This window comes from Boleophthalmus pectinirostris, unplaced genomic scaffold, assembly GCF_026225935.1.
Source record: "Boleophthalmus pectinirostris isolate CB_2022bp ecotype Guang Dong unplaced genomic scaffold, ASM2622593v1 HiC_scaffold_3, whole genome shotgun sequence".
In the NCBI taxonomy this organism is placed as follows: Eukaryota; Metazoa; Chordata; class Actinopteri; order Gobiiformes; family Gobiidae; genus Boleophthalmus; species Boleophthalmus pectinirostris.
Window position 1 is genome coordinate 39,167,744 of NW_026571299.1, and position 26,898 is coordinate 39,194,641.

The 26,898-nt window shown below is 37.1% G+C and overlaps 1 protein-coding gene across 1 annotated transcript; it reads right to left on the reverse strand.

Annotated features, from left to right (window-relative positions):
* Positions 1-110: 110 nt before the first annotated feature.
* nckap1l (NCK associated protein 1 like) lies at positions 111-17,489 on the reverse strand. The gene is made up of 31 exons (XM_020936810.2): positions 17,313-17,489; positions 15,983-16,093; positions 15,815-15,907; positions 15,349-15,405; positions 14,730-14,872; positions 14,539-14,629; positions 14,136-14,273; positions 13,828-13,876; positions 12,037-12,193; positions 11,624-11,680; positions 11,446-11,542; positions 11,161-11,270; positions 10,946-11,078; positions 10,786-10,867; positions 10,639-10,697; positions 10,422-10,567; positions 10,226-10,352; positions 9,707-9,826; positions 9,248-9,387; positions 8,287-8,418; positions 7,075-7,293; positions 6,549-6,679; positions 5,793-5,890; positions 5,011-5,104; positions 4,829-4,911; positions 4,474-4,554; positions 3,488-3,581; positions 3,045-3,161; positions 1,565-1,674; positions 1,264-1,353; positions 111-734 (listed from the first exon to the last, which is right to left on the reverse strand). Exons 1-31 carry the CDS (start codon positions 17,400-17,402, stop codon positions 618-620), a joined length of 3,366 nt encoding a protein of 1,121 aa, XP_020792469.1. The 5' UTR covers positions 17,403-17,489; the 3' UTR covers positions 111-617.
* Positions 17,490-26,898: the final 9,409 nt, after the last annotated feature.

A 26,898-nucleotide genomic window follows, 5' to 3' on the forward strand; every position in this document is an offset into this window, starting at 1 on the left:
AGAGGACTTCTTGAATTAGTATCAAGTCTGTCACCTCACATGCCATGTGCAATATTTCAACATCGGATTCATTTTAATTTATGAAAGATAAACAGACAAAGGTACTGAGCTTCAATTTGCTGCACTGTGTGGTTATTTTATTCAACAGTTATATTTGGAGGTGCATGGATTTGTTATTAAACAGATGCATGTTAGCAAAACAAACACATAAGCCAAAGAGGGTGTAAACAGACTGCAGATAAGTGACTACATGATTTTTGTCTATTGGCAACAACACAAATAAGCTAAAGCTACTATTTGTTAATGTTGAATTGACATATGAAAAAACTACTGAAAATACTGAAAAAAGCAAGATTACAGTTTTGTTTTGTTTTTTTTTAAATAAAAACACTTAAATAGGCTATAATATGTATATGGTGACAAAAAATTAAAGGCATTTTTACAAAATATGTTAATGTTGTTAAATTTTTGTTTTGAAAAAAAAATAAAAATACATAGGTCATGTGAGGATGGTGCATTTCCTAGAAACATTAAGAGCACTGCCCAACCATGTATGGTTAATCAAAGGTTCCTCTCCAGCACACTACCAGCTGTAAGCCAATACTAAGCAGAGTAAATTATCCCACAGTGATGATAAAGGATCTATACACTTCTCTGTAGGCATTTCGGAGAAGCACATAAGGAAAGCAGCTCTCCAACATGTCCTGACTCAAAAAGGGAGACTCTTCCACGATCTGAGTAACAAGAAGAAAGAAACAACCTGGTAAGCAAAATAGTAATACTATACTGAACATGCATTACATTACTAAAAGAGTAAATATTTAAGAGAGTTTGGTGCAAATTAGATGACTAGTTAACAGCAGTGTTTGTGTTTTCCAGCCAGTGGTCATAGGAATGGAAGAATCAAATTAAGTGGTTAAAGGTGCACTATATAACTTTTCTGGTGCTGGAATGCTCTACTGTGTGGCATTAAACATATCCATCTTGCAAGTTTCCCGGTAACTTGGCCTGGTCAGCTGCTCTTCTCCCAGAAGAACAATATAAGCAAAGAGATATGATCTCCATGGAAACAAGCAGATGACAGACTCAAAAAAAGTACATAGTGTACCTTTAAATTTGGGTCAATTTCAAAAGTAATCACTGCATTTTAGGCATTTTAGACAGCATTAAAGGCTGTGTAGTGATGTAATTACATACATTGAAGACACAGGGCATCTACATTCTTAATTAAAAAGTACTATATGTGTTAAAAAAGAGCTTTACCATGTGTAAAAGCAAGTATATGGCCTCTCGATTCTTGCTCTCCACCCGTTCCAAGTTCTGTCCAAGTTGAAGAAGAGTGGATGACGCCAGCTGTATTGCAATGTGAAAAGACATCAAAAAAGTTAAATGATTTGACAGTGGTGCATGTGACCTCAGCCAGGACAAAGGTTAGGAAGGTCTTGGGAAACCATTTGAACATAAATACAAAGTGCCCAAGAAATTATTTATTTAAAACACTGGAATTATGACAAAACAGTGACATAATTCAACATGTTCTTTGAGGCACGTGGCTCTCACCCACCAGGAGAAAGTCTTTGAGGTGCTGCTCGATGTTCTTGTTCTGGACAGTAAACATGGCGGCAGACAGCTGGTTGATGGCCATAGCTAAACAGTGGATGTTATTGTTGTGACCTAGCATATTTCAAGAAAAAAAAAAAAAAAGAAAAAAAAAGAAATAAATTGAATCACTGGTATTCGCCCCTTGTAATAATATCCAGTTACCCAGTTTTAGATATTTAGGTAGTTAGACTGGGTAGGTTGTTCAAGTATTCATTCAAAAATAAACACAGATTCTGCTACTTTGCAAAAATAAACATTAATAAAAAAAAAAAAACGTTGTATTGTTGTAAATATTCATATAATTAGGCCTGTCCTGGTAACTACTAAATTGATTTGTTGTTCAATATATGAAAGCTGGAACAATATTTTTTTGTTCATTTTCTTGCACAACTAACGTAACATTTTTAGTCATTTTTTGACAATATGATAAAAATAAATTTAATTAATATCTTCTATGACTCATTACAGATGCCAACTAAGTACTAAAGCATTTCATTCTGCTATTTATTTATTGCAGCTCATGATTTTTTAACACTATTGTAGATTTAGTATATATTTTGTGGTTTGTGGCTCTTCTGGCTCTTGGGTTATTGTGTCAGTGGCATAAATTAATTTCAATATTATCGTTTATTGTCTCTATTTACTTTACTTTATCATGCCAAGTCTATGTATACGACTAGAGACTACAGAGGCATCTTGATTTTAATGTTTGAGTTCTAACGACAAGCCCTGTATCCATGAGAAGAGGTTTTTATGATTGTGTTATTAATGAACGCTACCTAATGACCTGAATTACTTTTTCCAGAGGCTTATGTGTTTGTGATTTCAAAGTGGACTAGTGGAAAAATAAAAGAGAATAATCGCACCCTTTGCACTGATAGAAATCTAAGCTGCCCTTAATGTTACAGTGAGGAAATTAAGCCAAGAGGACCACAAGTCAATAGTTACTGTACCAATCCACGTCAGACCAAACTTATCTGTAAACAAAAATCTCTAGAAAATGTGGTTCCAATTAAGAAGGATACTTTGACTAAAACCACATGAGTAAAGTTGGAAAGTGCAAGATGTAAAAATGTTAATGAGGCGTATTTTTTGGGTGGGGATTATTAATGACAGGAACAGGGATTTGGTGGTGGCTGCGGGCCTAATTTGAATCTAAATGCACCTTTAAATAGGGACGGAGCTATATAAAAATGGACAATATCACACTTGTTGTTTTTTTAATGCAAAATGATTGTAATTACTGTAATTATTTTCTATAATAAAAAAAAAAATTACCTTAAAAGAAATCTCCCAAATAAGTCTATAAAGTCATATTTCTGCTTTATTGTGGTTCATTTTTGGGCACAGGCATATTTTAGCACATTCCTGATGCATTGATAAATACTATCTGAATATTGTTATCGAGATAATGGGAAAAATATTTTGTCAATATTGCCTACCTCCATGTTGCCGAGTGTAGCAGGAGTTAGGATCCAGGGCTAATAAAGGCAGTGACACAGCAATGTAGACCAGCAGTAAATAGGACAGCTTATACTCGTCATCAGTTGAAGTGTTGTCTAGGAAACAAACAGGAGGAAAGTTACTACCAAAAACGAGTAAAAGGAACCAAATACTCCTACACTAAAAAAGTGGAAAGAGAATAAAGGGCAATGTTGCTCGTGAGAACTGTTGATGGTTAAATGGTTAAATGTAAATGAAGGCCTGTGCAGTCTCCAATTGTCTTCTTTGTTTAATCGATTAAGAAAATCAATAAATATTTGAATTATTAAAAAGAAGACAATGTAATGTGCAATGTGCAGAATTGTTGTATAATTGGAGTCTACGCTGTTTTTCGAGATTTACCAACACAATTTGTAGACCATTGAATTATAGGAGTTGTTACCTGTTTGCATGCTACTGATGGCTGCCACAAGAGCTGGATCAATATCACATGACAATCCTGCAGCTGAGGCCAGTTCATACACACTGAGGGTCACCTGCAGGATCAGTCAGGAAGCAAAGTCATGGTTTAGGATGCTTTTTATGGCATTAATAAGACAGCGGGACAGTTAGGAGGAACCGTTTATTTGACCAGTAAATGACATTCCGCTATGTTCTGGACCTAATTTTAGAAGGAGGTTAGTGATCTTTCCTTATTTGTAATGCCTGTATGTTTGGCCTGTCTGGGCACTCAGTTTCCACTGATGTGATGGGTCTCTCACAGAGGCACCAGCAGCTTTCTGACGTCTAAGGGGTTATCCAGGAGCGGGAGGTGGCATGTCCCCCATAGCTCACTCAGATGTAGGGCCAGAAGTGCGGAGTGAGAAAAGGGGGAAGAGGAGGAGGTGAGAGGAGGGGGTGAAGTTGCTCCAAAGAGAGATAAGGAATTTCATTTGGCTAGCGATATTATGCCACTCTGGAAGGCTTACAGGGACATATTTATATATTGCTTCACTTTAGGTTGTGCAATATCGTACTGTTTAAAGTCCAATTTAAGTTGCAAATAAAAATACAATACACTGCATTTGGGCAAACTTCATGATTAATCAAGTGCAATAAAAAATCACTTCTGAGAATATCTGTTAATTTTATATGAAATTATGATGAATACATAACCAGTACATTCCCCCCTCAACTAAACGCCAGTATAACTTTCACATCTTGTCCATCCACTGGGAAACATTCACAGAGTTCAAGATCTTTATTGTCCCACCAGAGGAGATATGATATTCAGAGAGCATCTTTGATGTGAGGCACACAACAACAAAAAGAAAGCTCCCAGATGAGGAAATAGAGAAAAAGAAATTCATGCCAAGGAGTAAAAGTGTAAATCCATGCAAACCGCTATGTGCCATAGAAGCTACATTAACTGTAATGAAGTAGAGGTACCTTGATGTCGGCTTCAGGAGTAATGAAATCTCTCAGGCACCCAATGGGCCCCATCAGGTAAGGACAGTGCCTCTCCAGGGTCTGTATGTAAATCAGATTATATCAGTGGGCTACGTGTCATTAAGAAATGTGTTTATGTAAATATACTGTAAGTAAAATACAATTTATTCTGAATCTTAAATAATACATACCAAAACCAAATACCAATCCCCAAATAACCCCATGTCCCCCAAATGAATCAAAAACAGAGCAGAACAAAAACAGGAACAAAAATGGTGTAGCTTTCAGTAATCAAAATATCATATCAAATCAAAATATATATAATAGAAATGTGTTCCAAGTCGGGATACATTACATCTTTCAGACAGTCCTTTGCCATTGATCTGAATGTCAAGATCACGCCAATGATTGTCATCCTCTTCAGCATGTTCTCTCCACCTTTATGAGGAATAAAGGTTTTTATAAAGATTTTGGTACAGCTTTAGCAAATCTCCCCCACATCTGTCCAGCATGTCTCCCTCTTCTATCCCCTCTCACCTGTCAATCTCCTCTTGAGGTTGGCCATCTCTTCAGGCTTGTCAGAATTGTTCCTCATCTGTACCAAGACGTCCATATTTTCAATCACCAGTTTCTGACAGAGGAGAACAAAGTCAATAAAATTCACCCCAAGATATAAGTGAAAAAACATATCTTGAGCCATCTTCTTGACAGATCCTGTGTCAGTGAGATCAGAGCCTTCATCCTTCAATCCAAGGTGAACGAGTTTGATTATTTATGTCATTTATCCTGGATAGTCCCACTGAGATTTAGATTCACATTTTCAAGAGAGGCCTGGCCAAAGAGCAGTCCTTATTACACATATATTATATGTGTATTATACACAAAGTAGGAATAAAACATTGTTCAGACCAGATCAACAACCTTTTAACTTCCCAGAAAATGGCAGACATTGACCAAAGTCAAGCACTTTTTAACTTTTTATTAGTAGTTCTGTCCAGAACCTGGTTAAGTGTTTTTTGCCTTGTCAAAGAGTCTCAAGTAGGCTATAAAAATACTTTCTGGGAGCATTATTTAATAAGTTGAGTTTTTTATGTTATATGGTAAAAAAAAATTATCCGTTTTTTTCTCACACACACACATATATATATATATATATATATATATATATATATATATATATACTACCATGACATGCGAGAAAAAAAAAAATATATATATATATATATATATATATATATATATATACACACACACACACACACACACACACACACAGACACACACACACACGCACACACACCAAATTCCACAGACTTTACCTTGATCTCACTGACTTGAGAGGTGATATGCCACATCAGGTTCTCACTCAGAAATTTCAGACCATATGGGCCAATGAGCTCAGCCAGTGCTCTCAACTCTGTTTAAATGAATAATATAGGTATTATTGAGGTTAATTATAACATATACTAATATTATAAAAAGTTATATATAGTTGTTGTTATAACAGCAAGTAGATTCTTTTGAGAGAGTGATTGAAACCAGTGGTGACTCACAACAAGTAAATATAGACAATCGTGAGGAGGCGTAGTTGTGTGTAATGGTGTCCATGTGGAGTACAGTGTGAATCGTAATGTTTCTATTTTTTCACCAGGCAGTCTACAGTTCCTATGATACAGTGAAGTTATAAGCATTTGAAATTGACATAAGATCAACAGTGGCTTTGTTCACAATCTGATTTCTGGACTTTTAAAATTATGTAAATGACACGGAAACTGCAAAATCTGATTTCTACTACAGAAAGAAATGAAATACATTTTGCTGTTTACAGTAGGTTTTTGTGGCTCTGCATGGTTCTAATGGAGAAACAGAAGCAATTTGTTCCAATGAGTGATGCAAGGGTTATTAAATGTACTAGTGCTGACAAAAATATGATGATTTTGTCAAGAAACAGTAAATTTCTCACCCAAACCAAAACTACATGATGCCTTTATAGGTCAATGGTATTATGATTCTGTAGTGATGCCAGTAGGATTGTACGAGAACTTTTTAAGATGCGTTTCGTGTTGTAGTCTGACCTGATATGTCTGAGAACTCCTCTGCCTTGAAACTGGGCTCATTGTCTGTGGTTTGGTTGACAAAGCAGTGCATTGTGGGACAGTGGACGATGAAGGAGTTGCTTGCCTGACGCAGTAGACTCTCCAGGTACCTTTGGGGCAGATTAAAAGCAAACACACTTTGAGCTTTAGATTAGAATGTGAAGAAAGACAGGAGACAAGACTATACATGATTTAGTATTTATCAGTGCAATAACTTAAGGTAATCTTAAACAGATGCAGTAGAGCATTACTTTCTGTGCATCAATATGTTATTAAATAGAACAGATGGTAATGTTAATGATAATTTATATATATAAAGGTTGGGGTATAAGGTTTTTTTTACATTACAGTAAAATAGTAAAAATGGTCTGCATGTTTATCCTAATCACTGCCAGATAGATTATAGTGTTTTACTCTATTATTGAACATTATATTGAACATTACCAGATTTGTATATTTGTGATAGCTCCTATAAATTGTATGTACTCATATTTACATTACATACCAGTTTGTGTATAAGGTGGTGATAGTTTGTACACCATGGGAGTCCAGAGGCTGGGTTTGCTGCAGGAGAACACTCTTGACCATGCGAGTAACATCCACATTGACGTAGCTGCCTAGGGTCTGCAAAGTGGCAATGTAGGCCCTTATGCTAGCCAGAAGGTCAGATGGACGTGCTATCTCTTGGGTGGCCTGGTTGAAATTGGCCATTCTCACGATGATCCTGGAGGAAAACATGTTTGGGAAATGTCACTTATCAACTATCTACAGTGGACGTGAGCTGGACAGACAGCACTTTAAAAGTGGTTAAACGAGGCATACAGTGGAGGCATGGCACCAGTCTCATTAGGTTAGCACAATGACTGCTCCAGGCCTATATTAACTGCATGTTTGTTTGTCAGGTTTCATATTTCTCCACTGTCCTAATGTATTCAGTTATTACAAACACTTCCGTAAAGAGACCATTAAGTTCACTAAAGGGTGCTAAATTTAGGGTGACAGAAAACATAATCATAAGCCAAAGCAGGGACATTGAACAGAACATATACAATAAGAGTTGCCCTAGTACCAGGACTAATCTAAATATACGGTAAAGCCTCAAATTGACACTGAACAAATCTTGCATGAACTTTTTTGAACCTGATAGAACACACTCTGGCATGTGCTCCATTACTGGGATGGATGGACATTTTATTTTGATTTTCAAGACAAAAACATCCAAGTAGAAGCCATACAGCAGACAGCTATTTCTGGTGCTTTGTCACATCATGTCACTGTAGAAGAGAACTGCACAACTGGGAGATTTTATACCAGCTAAAGCCTGACGTTCTGTGTTGTTCTTACAAAGAACAGAGATTAAAAGCTGCCCACTGTGAACAGCTATTCTACATCTTCTACAATGTCTACTGGCATGTACAATAATTATGTGATTTTGCCATTTTCAAGGGACTGATGAATCCCGTCATCAAGTATGTCTATAACCTAATTATCTACACAATCACAAATAATTATGCCAGCATAAGAATCTGAAAAATACAATGATATTAAAATATCATAGTTTTTTGGATTATATATTTTCCTTTTGTGAATATAGCGAAGTGCGACTAAATAAGAAGTCTATTATCTATATCCTACATCCTGTCATGTTCACTGACTTTATAAAGGACGCACATTTAACTACAGTAAAATTGTGTGTGTGTGTGTTCATTCAGCATACTCAGCGAGGCGTGTCTCCAGATGAGAAAGTAGGAACTCAGTAGGAACCACAATGTGCTCAAATACGATAAGATCCGAGCTGAGGCTGTAGCTAGAGCACAGCTCTGTTAACATCAGGTGCATCTTGTCCACACTAGTAACAAAAATATGACATGAATGAATACACAGAACTGATTTAGGAGTCTGTATTTAACTGGAGCAATACCATCAGTTATTAACACTGTCCTATTCACAGACACTTGTAAAAACAATAAACATACTATTATAATATGATGTATTCTGGGACACTCTGGCAGTAATGGATTTCATTCTTAAGTTCTCTTGTTTCATGCATATGCAGATTTTCTTCTATTAATAGACAATGCATTGAAGGAAGTATGTGGGAGAGAGCCCATTTAGAAAATGTCAGCCGAGATTTTTTTTATGAACATGAACAGCTCCAATCTAAACCTAATCACAAACAGTGACTCAGTTATATCAGTGATGACCAATTCTGTTCAAGTCTCTCAAACACTGAAATAAACTAGAGGCAAATTTACCATTTATGATAGTATTGCTATATAGTAGAAAAGAAGCACTGTAGTTTTGGGTTGGGTAGAGCAAAGTTATCAGGTTTAGGTTATGTTCTTTACTTTCTGTTACTACAACATTTATATAACAGAAATTGCACACACAATGTTCAATAACACTTTCAAAATGTGTATCTATGAAACAATTGCAGATGGTAAAGATGTGAAATAGTCCCATTCCTTTTAAGGCGATTTGTGTATTTCTGTCCCCAGTGTTTGACCGAGAAATTCAACATGCGTCATATAAATAAATTACCTATAATTTCCGCCTCAATGGAATAATAAAGAAATATATTATTTTGAATGATGTGATCCAGTCTGACAGTGTATGTAGACAGTGTATGTACTGTATGTAATGAAGTCTAAATGGTAATGGAGTTGAATTAGACTGACTTGGTGGCAACTGTGCGGTCTTTCCTGAGGCTTTCTGCCCCCGGTTTCTCCTTTTGCACTTCTCCCTTCTTTGGCACTGGCTTTTTTTGTTTTCTGTAGCGAGCTGCACTGACAGTCTCTGCACAGTGCTTAGGCAGCAACTATTCGAGAAAGAAAGGCGCAGTAAGATTTTGAGAAAGACTGTAAGTGCAATAAACAGCAGGAATCAACAAAAGAGGACAAACATGGGAAATTTCACAGTCACTTAGCAAGAATCCAGTAGAAACATAAACTATTGAATCTGACTTTACTCAAGGGATTGAATAAACAACCCTGTATTATTCTACTCCAAAGTTTTAAAGGCTTAAGATAAATTTTTATGTTTTAACTCTTGCCTAAAGCTAAACCAAGTTGTGACTTCCATAATCACATTCAGAATAAGGAGCAGAGATTGCATTCTGGCAGATAATGTGATTTTACCTGGTCGTGGAGCATACACTGCTCTGCACAAATCTCTAAGATGACATTGCTGGTCTGTTTGGCTATCTGCTCCAGGAAAGTCACACACAGGCGCAGACTCCTCTTCTCCACTGCGTCTGTCTGGAATACAAACATAAGTTCTATGTGTTGATAGTTAAGAAAAATTGTTTTTCATTGTCTACTTTTTTCTGTTAGGATCCAAGTTTAAGTAACTCTCAGCCAAAACATACATTCACACTCACAGTCAATGCAATTTAGAATCCGTATTTGCTTGATACATGCACACATTTTGATAGTACTCCATAGCATTTTCTAATTACTTTAGAGCAGCAATATCTGTCCATTTCTCCATTTATGTTATTTTCACTCCTGTGCACTATATCATATTAAAGCAAAAGCTAAGGTTTGTGTATGCTTCAAACACCCATTTCAGTTGCCATGATTACAGGGTAAAAATAGATAATATACCCTTCCTTTCTAATCTGAGAGCACTGAAGCAGCACACAAGAGAAGACTGACCTCTTCTGGGCAGAGGGGGTGTCCACAGTAGCTGAAGTGAGAGCAGACGGATGGGAATGACATCAGGAAGCGCTTCATCTCATCACTGCTTTGACTGAACATCTTCTCAAACACACGAGGGTAGAAACTGGAGACAAAAAAATGAGAAATTAGTTGAACTCTTTAATCTTGAAATAAAAGTCAAGCAGGTACTAACCAAAGTATGGACAATTCAGAGGTCTCATATAGCAATTCTTCAATGTTGTCAACCATCTTAGTATGAAACTGGATCACATTCATCACTTTTGCTAGATTTGGGTACTCTTTGATGGGAAGGGGAGCTTTGCTGACACTGCAATATGCCTAAAAAAGAGAAATATTTAATTGCCTGGTGTTTTCAAACAGTAATAAATGCATAATACAATAGTAAAAACCTGTAATCGTAACCAATCCAGTCTCAGTGCTTGTAAATCAAACTCTTCCTTGTTATCAACTGCCGGAAAAATGCAATGTTTAGATGTTTTAATTGATTATTTGTATGTTTGTATTGATTATTGTTAAAACATGTGTGTGTTGGTTACCTTGTTTGATGGAGAGAGCTGACATAGTTGAGACAAAGGAAGTCAGTAGAACTGACTCCTCTTCAGGACACACATACATGTTCTTAAAAAGAAACATTTAATGCCAAACTGTGGAACATTCCATTCCATATATACTTTTGCTCTCTTAAGACACACATACCTGTATAGTATCGTTAAGAACAAGGGCATCAAACTGAGCCAAGTACTGAACATGGTATCGCTGTACTACACGCCTGTACTTTGTCATCAGGTCTCGCAATTTCTCTATGTAAAAGAGCAGCTCAGCCATTTGACTGCAAGACAAAAGATGCAAGAAACATTTATGTTAGTACTCCCATACAACCATAGCATTACATTATTAAAAGCTTGTTTTACTTGTCAACATAGTCCTCTGGAGTCTTAATCTTTGGCATACTCTCTGAATGCCTGACAAGCCACTGAATCTCATCTCTGGAGAATGACAGAGCCATGCAGATGTACAGGGCCTAGACATTTTATGTACAAAAATAAGGTACGAACACATTTCAACAGAGAAAGTCACTACAACACTGAAATACAAGGTCTCTCAGTGATCTCCTCACAGAAGCAACTTCCAATTTAGGGCTTCTAATGAATAATTTATGTTCCTCCAGCACTGCGTGTTATGGTTATGATTGTTACCTTGGGTCCCAGTAGTCCAGGTTCATCCTCCAGAACATTATATAACTCCTTCAATGCTCCTCTCAGATAGTGTCTCTTCTCTCTGTGCATAGCCCCACTAGATAAAACAACACATACATTCACCTCCTGGACATAACTTTTGTATCAGGCTTTTGAATGTAAGCAATTAAAGACTTACCAGTTTACAAGGACATATTCACGGCCCTCCTTAATGTCTGCAACCCGCTTGCTATATCTGACAAGTAAAAAACAAAAAACAAACAAAAAAAAGATGAATAGGGAATTCAGTGAGAAAGTGTGCAATCATTTTGGGTCTATGAATATATAGCATAAGATAAAAAATCAAGATAATTTAAACTAGGCTTCTTTCTAACTTAATACTGCAATGCAATCTTCTTATTTTTCTTCAGCTGCACTTTTGGATCTATCCAATAGATGGCAGCTTGCGGTCCCTGGAGTGATGTAGTTTGCGTACATGCTACAGCTCATTAGCCGAGTGGAGCAGCAGCCTACATAAAAATCAACTTACTTAGATAATTATCGCAGTGTATGATTAAAGGCATTGTTTCGCTTTATACTTAGTTCTTTTACCCTTTTATGTTGTCAAAGAGGTCCTCAGAGACTTTGTGGATGTTGAGGACTTCGTCTCTGGTGAGGGTCAGGTAGAGGCCGCTGCGCAGGGCCATCTTCCACAGCTCCAGCGCAGGTGGGTGCATATTTAGGCTGCTGTGGCACAACAGGAAGCCGACTACGACACACACGCACGGAGGCATTAACATAAGATAATAAAGAAGAAGAGATGGCTATAAGCAAACAGATAAGATATAAGATCAAATAATAGAGGATGGATCATATCTCAAACAATGTAGGCTGCATCGCAATTTTCTTTATGCCATCCACAACTCAAAACGTTTTTGTTTTATCAAGATTAACGTAACCTTAGTAGGACCCATCCTTGTATTGTCTTGAAGAGCTAAGGTGGTGACACTTCACTGCACCTGGTTACACCTGTCACTCACTTTTTGTCTGAGCACAGGGCTGCTTTCAATAGAAAATGATTGAATAAATAACAATATGGCAATTTTATCAAAATTGTTGATTGTCAATGGAGTGGGTTCACAGTTTGATTTTTATCACTATGTTGGCCAGCCCTATACTTCCATGAACTCATAGTATCTCCATGAATACTTTAAGTTCAAAGTTACATCTGCTTACATAATATTATCATACTTGCAAACTTTCGGCTACAATCGCCTTTTCTTGGTCAGTTGGATCACTCAAGCACAGAACCGGAGAGTTTTTGTTTGTTTGTTTGTTTGTTTGTTTTTTTGTTGCTTGAGTTCGGATTAAATTCTTCTCCTTCGAGTTTAAATAGAAATAATAATTCCGAAATGAGGTTCTGATTGGACAGGGACACAAACGTATTTACGTCGACCGGAAGAAACACACACTTCAGCTGCTATCGGCTTTTCTGCATCTGTCATCTCGGTTTGTAGCTAAGCTTGGGGACACGCCCATACAAACTGGGGAAAAGCGGTCCAAACCAGAGTCCTGAACCAGCGGGAGCAGCTCCGATTCAGGTCAGGGTGCGGTGTTAGGTGCCACGGTCTGAGAAGCGCTTTCCCCGGGAAGAGCCAAATGTGTGAAGGACGAACCGCTCAGAACAACATATAACCAACCAAACGGGTTTCGCGCTTCTGTCTGGATGTTTTGCATCACAGCGCTACCAGCCGCACGGATCCCATCCACTGCATGGGTATTTCGCCGTACTCCAGCATAAAAACTGCAACTTTTAGAATGCATGGAAAGTGAATGAGGGCGGCTCCATTGCACGTATGGGGGATACGCGAGCGTAGGTCAGGTCTATACCAGGACTAAACCAGAGCTGGCCAGGACTAAACTAGGTCTAAACCAGGACTGAACCAAGGACTAAACCAGGACTAAACTAGGTCTAAAACAGGTCTAAAACAGGACTAAAGTAGGACTAAACCAGAGCGGAACCAGGACTAAACCAGGACTAATCTTGGACTAGAACTTGGAAGCGCCTTGCAGACAGGGTGTTTGCGAGGCGCGATCGGGCATCAGCTGCGGTTCGCCCCGTGGAGCGTGAAGTTCTGCGTCGATCCTTTTGCCCGCGCGTACCTGATGGTCTACTTGGGCGCGTCTCCGGCGTTTCACCACTCCTAATATTGCGGTGATTTTAGCAAAATTGCATGAAGAAAAACGAAAAACTCACCACATCAATCCATCTTTAAAAAGCATTGTGACGCGCATTACTGACTTTTGTACCGAGTATAATATTATTATTTTTTTCCCGTAACACCACATTACTACGTTACAGCAAAAAGCATGCACCAGGATGGTGTGTTAGAGCCTACTTACTAATAATCCACCGCTCCATAACTTCCAGAGACAGATATTCACATGCCATCTGTAAAACAATACATTCACTTAAAGAATAAAATATGCATAAAATTATAAATAATATTATCTTTCAAACATAACTGAACATGATTGAGTTGAATAGAATATTATATTACCATTTTAAACTGCGCAGGGTGGACAAACAAGAACAATGTGCTGTGTTGAATTTATTATTTTAATTTTCTCTCCAAGACAGACACACAAACTCCCATGTCATTAATGGATTATACTGGCCTGTGTGTGTTAGTGGGAGAGAGATTCCTCACCGTGTCACAGCAGGCTGGATCCAACATGGCCGCCGGGGCACTGAGGAGGCTCAGGAGCTGGGCACTGCGCCACTGCTCGGCTGGCAGGTTTCTGCGAGGGTACAACACTCCCAGAGACAGCAAGGCCGATGTCACTGACTGGGTTGGGACAGAAACCACAAGTCTCAAAAATATAGGACATTTTCAAATATGAATGAATGTCGTACCCTGTAGTTGAGTTAAAAGTCTTAAGGACAATTATTCAGCTGGCAATGTTTTTGCTGAACTTGAATTATCTTGCTAATATACATTAAAATTAAGAATCTCTTCTATCAGATGTTTTCAAAAAGTCCATTGGATAATCAAGTGTGTGTATTGACATAGCACTAAAAACACTGTTTATCGGTTAAATTTAAGTGTTTACTCTTGTATGAGGGCCAAATTCTTCAGTGAGTTTCTTCCAAGGATGTTCATATTCAACAAACATTTGTCCAAGTCGTGGGTAGGAAGGGTCACTGCAAGGCACAACAAGTGGTAATTATGTAAATATGTGGTACATAATGCATGTTAAACATAGGTAACTGCTAAACTACACAACTGTGTAACTGACTGCACCTGCTGCCATTGGTCATCTCATGAGCGCAGTTGAACATTCCCACAAGGGCTTTCTTGTCATCAATACGAGACAATGTAATGATGACAGAGGTGTAGGTAATGATCAGGTCCAAGTAGCTTTTAGTGAAGTCAAAATTGATGGCCTAACAAAAAGTGAAAATAGAAGAGAGGACTCTCAGTTTAGACACTAAAATTACAGTGACTGAATGTGAAAGATGTATATAACTATGGTATGCCTTTAACCCCAGGCTGTGAAAAAGTCATTATGTTGCTAAAATATATTTTTACACCAGCAATGTTAGAATCTTATTCTCAAAGCTGTAACCAGCTTTATTTCTGCAAATATAGGATTGGGGTATTAGCTTGGCATACAAAGACCTTTTTAAATCACTTCAATCACATCACAGAAAAGTAAGATCACAGTTTTGCTGGCAGACATTCATAATGCATGCATCAAACATGTTATTTTCCTCATTGCCCTGAGATGAAACAAGAGAAGAGAGTGTCAATGTATAATGCAGAATAGAAAGAGCAGATGGTATGACCAGATGTGTTGCACAAATGCCTAGTAACCAAACATCACAGTTAAAATTTTTTTCTCTCTTCCACAAATACTCACAATATCAAAGAAGCACTGACAGGCATCTATTGTGTTGAGGAGCTCATAAACATGGTCCTGGAAGAACAAAAAGCAAAATACAGATATGAGAGGCAAGACATATATTCATACACATTTGACCTTATTGAATGCATATAGCAGCAAACACATTATTCATAACTGTGAGGTTGGTAGCAACAGCCACTAAATTATGGAATATCTTCTGGTGCACTTTAGCTAACTGCACTGACCTAACTCCCCTCAGTATTTGTAATAAAATCAAACAACAAAATGAAAATAAACCACTTTGTATGTAAATGTATTCTGAAAGTGCAAGTCAAGGTGATGCAGCCATAAAATGAATGAGGAAAAATCCTGTATGTATTGGATGGCTCATTTTGTGTCTTTGTTTGTCATGTAGGAGGAAGACAATGGGAAAGCAGCTCACCCAAATATTGAAATGAAAATTGAGAAAAGATATAATCACCCTGAACTCTATGACATCGAGGAAGGAATCATAGAAGATAGATGTGGCTGAGAGCACTTCAGTCTTTTGTCGCTGGATGGAGGTCAGACTTTGCTGCATAAACAAAAACAGTTTTAATTCACTTATAGACAACAAACATGTGACGCCAATTATGCCATGCAGACTTACAACACTTCCTCTGAAGTCAATGTTTGGAAATTTCTTGTTAATGTGTTTGATGGCGGACTCCATGACTTTATCAGTCAGAATGGATGGTCGTAGTTTGGGGTCAGCACATGTCTGAAACAGAATACAGTTGAATGTAGTTTAGATTTTGACAGTGAACCAGTCACACAATAGTTAGTAAGTTAGTAAAGTGTTTTGCTTGCTGACATAATGATTGCATGCAGTACAGATGACCTACAGCTGTATCTCATATGTTAATGCCATGATATACAGTTGATAGGATAAAAAGCATGGTTTGTTCCTATAGATTTATCTAAATTTTAATAAATAGAAATTACTTTTAATATGAGTTTTGTGACCATAAATAATACAGACTTTTGATTATTGCTATTTAACAGATAGAATAGTAAAATGTGTTCCTCTAAAGTTTGAAGTCTGCTCTAAACCACATGCATTTACTGACATAGAACTCTTTGTAGAACTCTTGGCTAAAAAGTCCTCACCATTCACAATTAAAAATGACTGGATCTTCATCTAAAATCAAATCTGAATTGTGCATGTCTACAAAAAACAGAATTTAAATGCAAAAGAAGGTTATAACCATTAACATCACTTCTGCCATTCTAATGATTTATATTTTGTGATTATATAAAGAAGACAGTATACCATCAAAATAATAACCCCAGTATAGTGAAATGCTGTAACTCATTATGCTGAGTGTGAAATATTGCACTGAATCCTCCGCCTTCTTTTCAAAACCACCTCTAAACCAGATCTAGCAGCCTCTCTGTCAGCAATACAATATCTTGAAATTGAGAAGTCTAAAGTGCACTTCATTAGCATCGGAAAATATTTTTGTTATCATCATCTTCAAAATAAATATGTGTGATATTCAATTCCTGGCTTTGGTCCAAACATTTAAAGTACTAATTGTTGGAAAAGTCCATGAATTAAATTATTTATTTATTTTTTATTTATTTATTTTCTGCATATTACATATTACTTTATTATCTATATTTTTTCTAACATTAGGCACACCATTCCAAATATAGCCTTCTGAAATTTGACAAGACAGAGAGCTTAAACCAACTTCCTGTTCATGCTTCCTTTTTGCAGAATGATGCAGTGGCAAAAGCTTCTTAAATAGACTTTACATTAGCTAAAGGATTTCAACACTATATAATTTTGGTACAAACTTTCATACATCCAAAAGTCTTGCTACATATTAAAAAGTCATTATTCCATCCTGTCAAATTTCAGATCAAAAGAAGTATACAAAATTTGAGTTCCTTTTTCCCGTCTCATACAAGGGTTAGCTTCCTGTGGCCCTCACCTTCTTAATGTAGTTCATGCGTATGAGGACTCCGGTGCCCCTCTCATTCAAGAGGGTCAACTTCTCAGCCAGTTTCTGTTGGTAGTCCATAGTTTGGTCCCACAGCACCTGCAGCTCCGTGAGGGCCTCGGTCTCCTTGTCAGGCAGCAGAAGCACCCACAGCCCCACCCATGTCTGGGTCACATGGGGGCACGTATAGGGAAGTATCAGACTTGTTCGTAATAATAGTTTTTTTCTTGCTCCGTTTATCTATATAGTAAACTGCACACATTTTTAACTGACTTATTTAGAGATATTGCAACTTTCTATATTTCAAAATATATATTTATTATGTATGATTATGTTGATCTGCTATATGCTTTAATGTAGACATAACCATTCTTGCCTTTGACTACCATTTTAAACTAAATTATTATTGACAAAAACATCAACCTGGCAAAGCAAAAGAAAAAAATATAACATTTTATTAACTTGCTAAACTTTTAATTGCAAATTATACTTTTTATAATATATTTTCTCACTACATACGGTTGCTTTGAATAACTAAGCCACAGCAACATTTATGGAAGCAGCAAATACTGTAAAAAAACTAAGAAGAAATTAAAAGAAACCTGCTCAGTAAATTGTTATGATGTTATATGCCCACCTGATGGCACTGTTTATCAACCAAAATTTGAGCAAGAGACAAAACTTTCACAAAGACTTTCACATTTTTTATCAAGTTGAGAAGACAAATAATGATGATTACTAATTGTACTTACATATATGTGCTTTTATAGTAAAAAGATAAATAATTCCCATGGTTGTTTTGATGCCATGAAAAAACAACACAGGAAGCCTTAGTTGACTGTTTCACACTGATTAACAATAGATTACCATACCTGCCATATGGACCAAGTTTATGAAATCTAACTGTCTGAACAATGAAGCTGAAGTGACTGCGATGGCCAGATAAAAAAGAAAACACTTGTCATAGATTTATGTAGATTTTATTTGTTATTTTTTAGTTAGTATTATGAATCAAACAATATACATGTATATCACTCTATGAGCGAAACATATGAATTAGTCCCCTTCGTTATATTAACTTTGATTAAGAGTCATGGAGCTTTAGCAACAGTTCAGATGGAAAACTTTATCCCATCTCTTATCTGGTTATCTTCACTAATTAATTTTATAATTTATTAAGTTAATTTGCCTCAACATGCACATTTAACTCCTTTTGAGTCTGTCCAGATTGAAATTGAGGTAGCAATATTTAGGTCACACTACCACATTTTGCAGCACGATATATTATAGAGAAATAGCTAGAGAGAAATAATAATGCAATAAATGATAATATTAAAAATACTGACAAAGTGACAGAAAGCAAGATAATGCCAGTACAGACTGTATCATCAAAAAGGCTGAGCTGCAGCCAACAAATGGCAGAATGATCTGATAATTTGAAGTTATGTATTCTACTCCTTACGGCTCAAATCTTACGTTATTACATAAAAATGGCAAACATCTCTCCACTATTGCAAAGAAAAAGTACCCACAGTAAATATTGATCCCCAAAAAATAAGTCAATATTGTCGTTATCATGACAGGCCTAGCAATATTAAGTGGTGCTTTCTTTGTAGCCACATCATAATACTCTTCTCAGGTGGACTGCATTCACTTACTTTATGGACTGTTAAGTTAACTAGAACAAACTGAGCTACTAAAGAAGCAAGTGCTGAGTGCAAGTTTCTTATTAGAGGCATCCTGACTCAAGTATATAATTAAGAGTTTTTATATCCAGGCTGAGGGAGGATTATTGTCTTAATTAGAAGCATTAAAGTTAACCACAGAAAGTGTCGGGCAAGGCAAATGACTGGTGTTAAATGGACATGATAAAAACAACCTGTTTATTATTTCCTTTTTGGCAAATGCTGAGAGAATGAAAGACATGTTAACAAAGCTGTCTGGGAAGGCAGACAAAAGCACACTTAAAGAGAGTGGAGGTGGAGTGTGAATGAAGTTTAGAGAGGTGGGACAAGGTTACTCTTTCTGAATGGGGATGGGACTTTTTTCAATAGTAGACAAGTAGCCCAGTTTAACTTTTCCTATTCAAAGTGTCTAAAGAAATGCATGATACTGTTGGAGAAATATCTGTACTAAAATGTGAGGGAATTAAGGTTTGGTAATGTAATAGCAGTCAATATTAGCTCTATGATTAACCGTCATATAGAGACTAGCTAATTAAAGCTCAAAGCAGCCATGGTAATCAGAGAGTGAATGAATACAGAAACATAATATGAATTTAGAATTAGGGGCATGCCCATGCTCAATTGATTGTGGATACTTTGCCTCATTTTGTTGGTTTGGGTTATTACTGTAGCAAGCTTGAATGAAAAAGAGACAGACAAAATATCATAACATACTGCTCAGATAAATTAATATGAAGCATCTATAGTCTTTCTGAAACTGATTTCATATAGGCGTGTTCCTCCTTGTTTGACTTCTGGCAATTCTACAAAGAGGGGTGCAGGGAAATGGTCCCAGCTCCGCCTGCAGTCCACATGTCTGCACATAGATAACACATGGGCTCCTCTGACTTACTGTATCTGCAATATAACATAATACTTTTGGCTTGCGTATTCATCCCCAGATGAATGCTCCAAAGAGTTACCTACTTCCGTGGCTACTCACATGTTCTATACCAATAAGTGACTAAGAAAAAGCAACGCCTAGATTAGTGTGTAGTTTTCCTGCTTGGTTAGATTGGCTGTATTTGTTTTTTTTCCCAATTTTGTATTAGGTAGTGTAATGAGAACTTTACTTCTCATTAAACTGAATAGTATAATATAATATAACTTTCCTTCTTTTCCTCTCTGACTGTGGCTGGGGATCTGAATGAAGCAGCATTTCCTTTTAAAGAACATAATTGTGATCGTGTGTCCTCTGGCTATCGCTCTATATGGTGTGTAATTACACATCTAAATGGTTAAACATACAGGGGCATTCTTTCATGGCACGTCAGGACATGGTACGGGCAGGAGAAATGATAGAGACTGGAACAACTACTGTGAAGTGCCTATAGGTATTATCCACACTGCACAGTAGAAAGGAGTGTGTGTTTATCACATTGTGGGAACTAACATCTTCATACACACTCAATCATGGGGATGTGCCTCTATTATGGGGAGAAAAATCTGGTCTTCATGACGTAAATCTTTAATTATTTTCTTGCCAATATGGGATAAACCCAGATATGGGTTACAATCATAGACTGTAGTTAGTTTAGGTGAAGGGATTGGGTTAGAGTTACGCACGTAATGACGATGGTTAAGGTTGGGATCAGTCTCCAGGAAATTAGGAAGTCAAGGTAATGTCCCCAAGAAGCAAGGAAACCCAACAGTAGTGTGTGTTGGAAGAGGAGGGCAGTAAAAAGTCAAATATGAAACTTAATAAGGCTTTTAAAACCTCCACTGAGCTTTACGGTTACTGTGTCCTGGCAGAACTCCTGTCATTCAGATGCTGTCCAAGTGCCATTTAATGCCTTATAGCAATGGCTTATAAAACTTTTCTCACCATGTAGTACCTAACACAAGGTCTTCCATTGAACCAAACTAGTGCAAAACCAGGACTTAACAAGCAGCAGCCTATCCAGTTTAATTCAAAAGCCCCAGCCTAAGAAAGACTAAAGAAAGGGGAAAATACTCTGTGTCCATTTAACTAGTGCATAACGCCAGAAGAATTAGAAGCAACTACCACTAATACCTTCATTATACCCCTATAACTATAAACTTGTCTCGCATTAAAGATATGGCCCATTTGCATTCACTTTCAAATTTTAAGGTGTAATAATACTACAGAGGTAATTTGTTTTGTGGTTTATCAAGTGCCCAGACTTCCAAACAGTAACCCTGTGTCTATTAAAGGCACATGGAGATTGCATTTTGGTCTGCTGCTAAACAGTGTAAACTGTTAACAATTATGAGTTTAATCCAACCACCTACCTGATGTTTAAGAGCTTTATAGTTCTTATAAATGTTAGTGTGTATGAGCCATTCAACATAAGACTTTGTATCATACAATTCAGGCATGGTAGATAAGTATTATATGTGATTTATTCGACTGATTTTGGATTGTTTCAGTAATAATGCATTTTGTATGGGAAGACTGAAATTATGATTCTACTGTATTGTAATTCTATTATTGTTACAAATGAATCATCTCACTCACTATGGACATGATTTTAATTATGAGTTGAATGTGTTGCAGACTTTCTAGCACCTATATATATATATATATATATATATATATATATATATATATATATATATATATATATATATATATATATATATATATATATATATATATATATATATATATATATATATATATATATATATATAGGTCTTTCTTTCAGTTTTACAGGCTTTGCTCTGACTCCCTGAGCCTTTCAGGGATCATTTCACAGAGGTGAGTCCTTTTACTGTGCATGGCACTTCCAAAAACAAACAAGACTCTGATGAGGCACAAATCATGGCAGATCATGGCTCTTTATATTACAGCTTTTTTATTGTACTTGTGTTGTGTGTGCTTGTGAATCACAACTCACTGCTATATATATTCATGGAGTGAAGAGGAGACTAACATCCAGCCATAGTCTTGGCCAAACTGCTATGAGTTTTTGAATCAGATTTTCTTCTTAGTCAACACACGAGGAAAATCTCACGGAGTCCCAGTGAAAAGAATGCAAATTGCTTACAGGTGCATTGGCCCTGCAGTGGAAGCAGATGAGCTGTTAGCCAACAGATCTGCTGGTAGCACAGATTAAATAAATATGTTATCATTTTACCTCTGCTACCGCTTTTGTCACCAATTGAGTAAGTAATTAAGTTTGTACATCTTTGTAGGCATCTTTGTAATTAATTAAATCAAAGCTCATTTTATAATTTGAGCCAAAGGAAAAATAAAGAGGTGGATCTCAACTGTAAGACAATGAGAAACAGAGCAAAGAAAACCACAAATGAATAAAAGTGTGACTTAAGTGCCATTTGTATTGTATTATTTCATATTATAAATGGAATGACGAAAAGCATCTTTTCACTGGAGCCAAGGATAGACTTTCCACTCTGCTCTGGTCTCATCTTCCTCTCCCTGCCCAACTCTTGTGTCATGAGCAGAGAGGTACATATGCCAAGAGGAAATAGCTCTTGCTTGTCCTACATCCAAACCTTAGCGGCCACAGAAAGACCCCATTCTTTTTTAAAAGCCCCAAATAGCTCAGACTAGCTGTGTGGGAGGTGCAACTCTATAAATGGCTCTAATGGGCCATAATAAGACAAAGCAATCTACAGTTACTTTCCCTCTTTAACATTAGAACATTATATTTACACTGCTTTTATTAGGAATATTCTTACTGAAACCCATTTTGATGAGTTGTGGTTCTCATAATAAAGCGCAGTTGCTCAAGTGGACCCCCATTATGATCAAATTCTGTGGGAGTCGTCTTTAGGTGGCAGTCATCTTGTTAGCTGTCATTGAAGGGACCTGACAATGGATATATTTTATTAGTGAGATCAATCTTGTGTCATATGTTATGTATAATACGTATCATCATATCATCACCACCTCCGCACTCACAGAGGGGTCCGTGTTCCAGTCCAGTCAGCCATAGTAGGATTTAAAAGAAAAATCCACTCTACTCTTCACACCTCTTTACATTTCATATCTCTAGCACCTCTAGCATTGTCTCTGTGGGTCTGACAAATGCATATATTCTGGTGTCTTATTTTAATTAACCAAATATGTATAGTATAATATGATAATAGTCTTGTAATTATTTTTGAATGGCAGATTCAGATTTATAACAGTGGTAATAATAACTAGGCTTGACTTAATTTTGTCCTCTGCCAGGAGTCAGTTTCCGTGGTAACAGAGATAGTGAGCCCAGGTGTGTAATAGACTGTCATCACGCCTGACTGGAAGTGACGACTGATGGGGTAATTGTTTCTGTCAGACGCTTTAGTTAGTATTCTGAACCACTATCCCTGAATAACTGAGTATAACTTAAACTGAGCTTAACTCCAACTGAGTATAGCTTCTACTGCTAAGAAAATAATTACTGTTTTTATGTCATACATGGAACTTTTCAACTTTTCAACTGAGAACACTTTTTTCATAGGCCTTTCTGAGTGGAGTTTGCATGCCCTCTCTGTGTCTTGTATAGTTTTGCTCCAGGTGATCCTGTTTCCCATGTCTAAAAACTTCTAATAGTGTCCTCTTTATTGCCAGAACTCCCCTGAAAATGAGATTCCTAGTCTCAGAAGGACTATCCTTGGTAAGAAATAACAATATCTGAATATAATAACTGAATCAATATGAATGGTTTTATGTATATAGTGAGAGTCTGTCAGAGCAAAATTTCCCAAGTTCTCAGTCATTCCTCAGGTAATTCTTGAGCCCAGCCCAGTACACTGCTCCTCCACCCTCTCCAACTCAAATTACCACATTCCTCTGCACTAACCTGCTCTTTAGTTCAAAAGTGAAGAAGGATGCCTGGGGAGACGGATTTTAGAGAAGAGATATACTAAAAGTTAACATTAAACACTTAATAATTAGAGGTGGCCATAGGGAATGTCAAACTCCACTCAAACCTGGTAATGCTAAACATTTAATTTATAATAATCTGAAATTTTAGGAGATATTGTGTATCAATTCAAATGGGAACATTTTAATACATACTGTATTTTACAGTATGGAGAATGATACAACTTGAATTATTTAAATGAAAGCTTTCATTTATAAGATTTCATAAATTACTTTATGATGTAATTCTATAATTACAAACTACATTCATCACAAACCATTATAATACCAACAAACAACAAAAGTCCACATCTTCTGGAGAAAGTCTTTAATCTTTTCTTAAATCCTTATCCTGATCTTAGTGAAGTCAGGCTCAGTACATGATATTATACACTATTATCTTTAATAAACCACACTAGTACAAAGGCATACACAAAACATTTCCAGATTATGTGTACTATAATCTGTTTTTTCAGATGAACAGTGTATGCTCAGGAATATTACAGTTATGCTAAATTTTGTACAGATTTTTGTAAATGAGGCTGATGCCATGTTGTCAAAAGAGATGGATTTTACATACTGTGAGAAAACCTGACCCAATTAGCTCTGTTGAGTTTGGGACTTTGATCTGTCATCCAACTCTATACTTTCATACAAAAACATCAACAGTTTGGAAGTTAAAGTTGCTCTAATCTCTGCAGGCAACACCCTAGGACTCATCGCAAGCCCTCTCTCCAACTGAAACAGGATGTCCCAGCTCACACCACAGCTCTCTGAAGACGTTGGCTCCCAATCAAAACAAAGCTCTTGCAACACATAATATCAGACCATCAGAAGCACAGAGGCCACCCAAAACACATGTGAGACAAGAAGACTTCAACTGCATTTTCAGAAGTTGTCCAACCTTTTTTATCTAGTGGTCTGTGAATCTTGTAATCCTATTTGTTATTGGGAAAGGTCTATGAAAGTTTATGAAAGTTTACTCAAGACTCCCTCTAGTGATGAAAAGCTATATCACAGGTCTCTGTGAACAAATGTTAGAAGTTGACTCTCACTCTTATTGGATTTTTAGCCCTCAGGTCAAATATTAATTTACCTTGTGATGATTGTTTCTTCTAAAATATATGAGCATACAGTCTATTTTCAAGCTTTGTCATATAGTTTTTAATCTTACTGCTTAAAAAAAAATTCATCCTTTCATCATATTTTAAGAAACACAGTAAATGTATCTGTGCAGGGCTGGTGTCGTGAGAGTCGACTTGTGAAGGTGGGTCCCCCTGGCCTCCTGGGTCATCTGATCCGGTGCTTCATTTCCTCTGCCTATAGATGCTGTGCTGAGCTGAACACTGCAGCAGGGACAGCCGCAGCAGGGACCTCTCTGTCTGTTGTCTTTGCACATTTTACCTCACTCTGTTTTTGGCTACAGAGGAAAGGTTCCTATTACTGGTAAAGGGGCTATGAAAGGCTGCTTTGTCAGTGAGTGGTGTGGGCATGTCTCCTTCAGGGGAAACACCACACCACCATACCCCACTTTCACTAATCTTGGAATAATAAACTGCCATTGTTTATAGTATGCTCATAAAAACGACTTCTAATCAAATAATGCTTATATTCTGTAAGTACCTACAAAACAAAAAGTTAAATAAAGATCTAAAAAAAAAAATCAGGGATGTAAAGAAATAGTTCCTTGGTTATAATGTAAAAGTTAAATATTTATACCAATAAATGAGACATAAGCCATCGCTAAAATTTACTCAATTCCGCTTCATACGGCACCAGCCCTTCACACCTCTTCATATCCCATCATACCCCATCATATCCTCTAAAACCCACTAATACCCCTTCATACCCTATCATACTCCACCATACCTCATCATACCCCCTAATACCCCTTCATAGCTTTTCATACCTCCAACATACTTCTTTATACCTCACCATACTTTGTCATACCCTTTCATACCCCTTCATACCCTGTCATAACTCTATTCATACCCCTTCATTCCCTTTAGCCATGTTTTGATCCCAGGAAGTCTGCAGAGGGGCAGCACACGTGAGGCTTTGATCCAGATGCTGCAGAGAGAGCGTGAGTAAGAGACCTTTACAAAGGATGCTCAGTGCTGTGGGCCCACCGAGGGATGGGAGCAAGGAAAGGAGAGATCTACTTTCATAGGTCGATCTCAGCATCAGCACATTCTTCAGACCCAGTGCCCTTCTTTTTCACACTGCTCGCTCTGCCCTGCATGTGCTATGAAGGGGTAGACACAAAGCTGGTATATAATTGCAGCTTTGTTTACATGTTAGCATTTTCACATAAAACCATGTGGTATTAAAAAGTTTATTATCACACAAAGTTATACGTTTTTTAGTTCTAAGCCCCAAGACACAAACAGACAACAGCATTATAGTGAATGAAGACCAGGAAATGTATGTCTCATACAATACGCATTTTAATATGCTTTAATATTAGCTAACTACCCTCTGTTAGGGGGCAAGAAGCAAGATTCCCTGTGCGTTAACAGCTTGGTTTTATGTCTTATTTAAACAGCAAACTTGTTAAACGTTACCTCCAAATCAATCAGAGCTGTCCACACATAGTGACTCTGTAACTGCAGTAGTTGTCTGAAAGGTCGCTGGGGTGACCCTTGTCTATGGAGGCCTGTTGGACTCCGTGGAGGATGTTGAAGAGGTTTGAGCAGACAAACAGACCAAAGGGTCAGTTTGTTTGAGATTCTTGAAGAGATAGCACTTCACAAAGCTGTACTAATGGGAACCAGCTGAGTGCTAATAAAGCTATAACCAAGCTGGGGCAGTTTGCTTTTGTTTAAGGCCTTTGCTTAAAGGGCCTCTGTTTATTATGCCTTATTCTCACAAACCTCTCACACAAGAGATCAGAAACATTGTAGAATGGTGCATTCCCAGACTCACATCTGCTGAAACATGAAAAACGGCAAAGAGATATATGCTATATAGATCTGTCCCTATACACATTTTTGAAGTGTAGTATATTGCTTATGAAAAT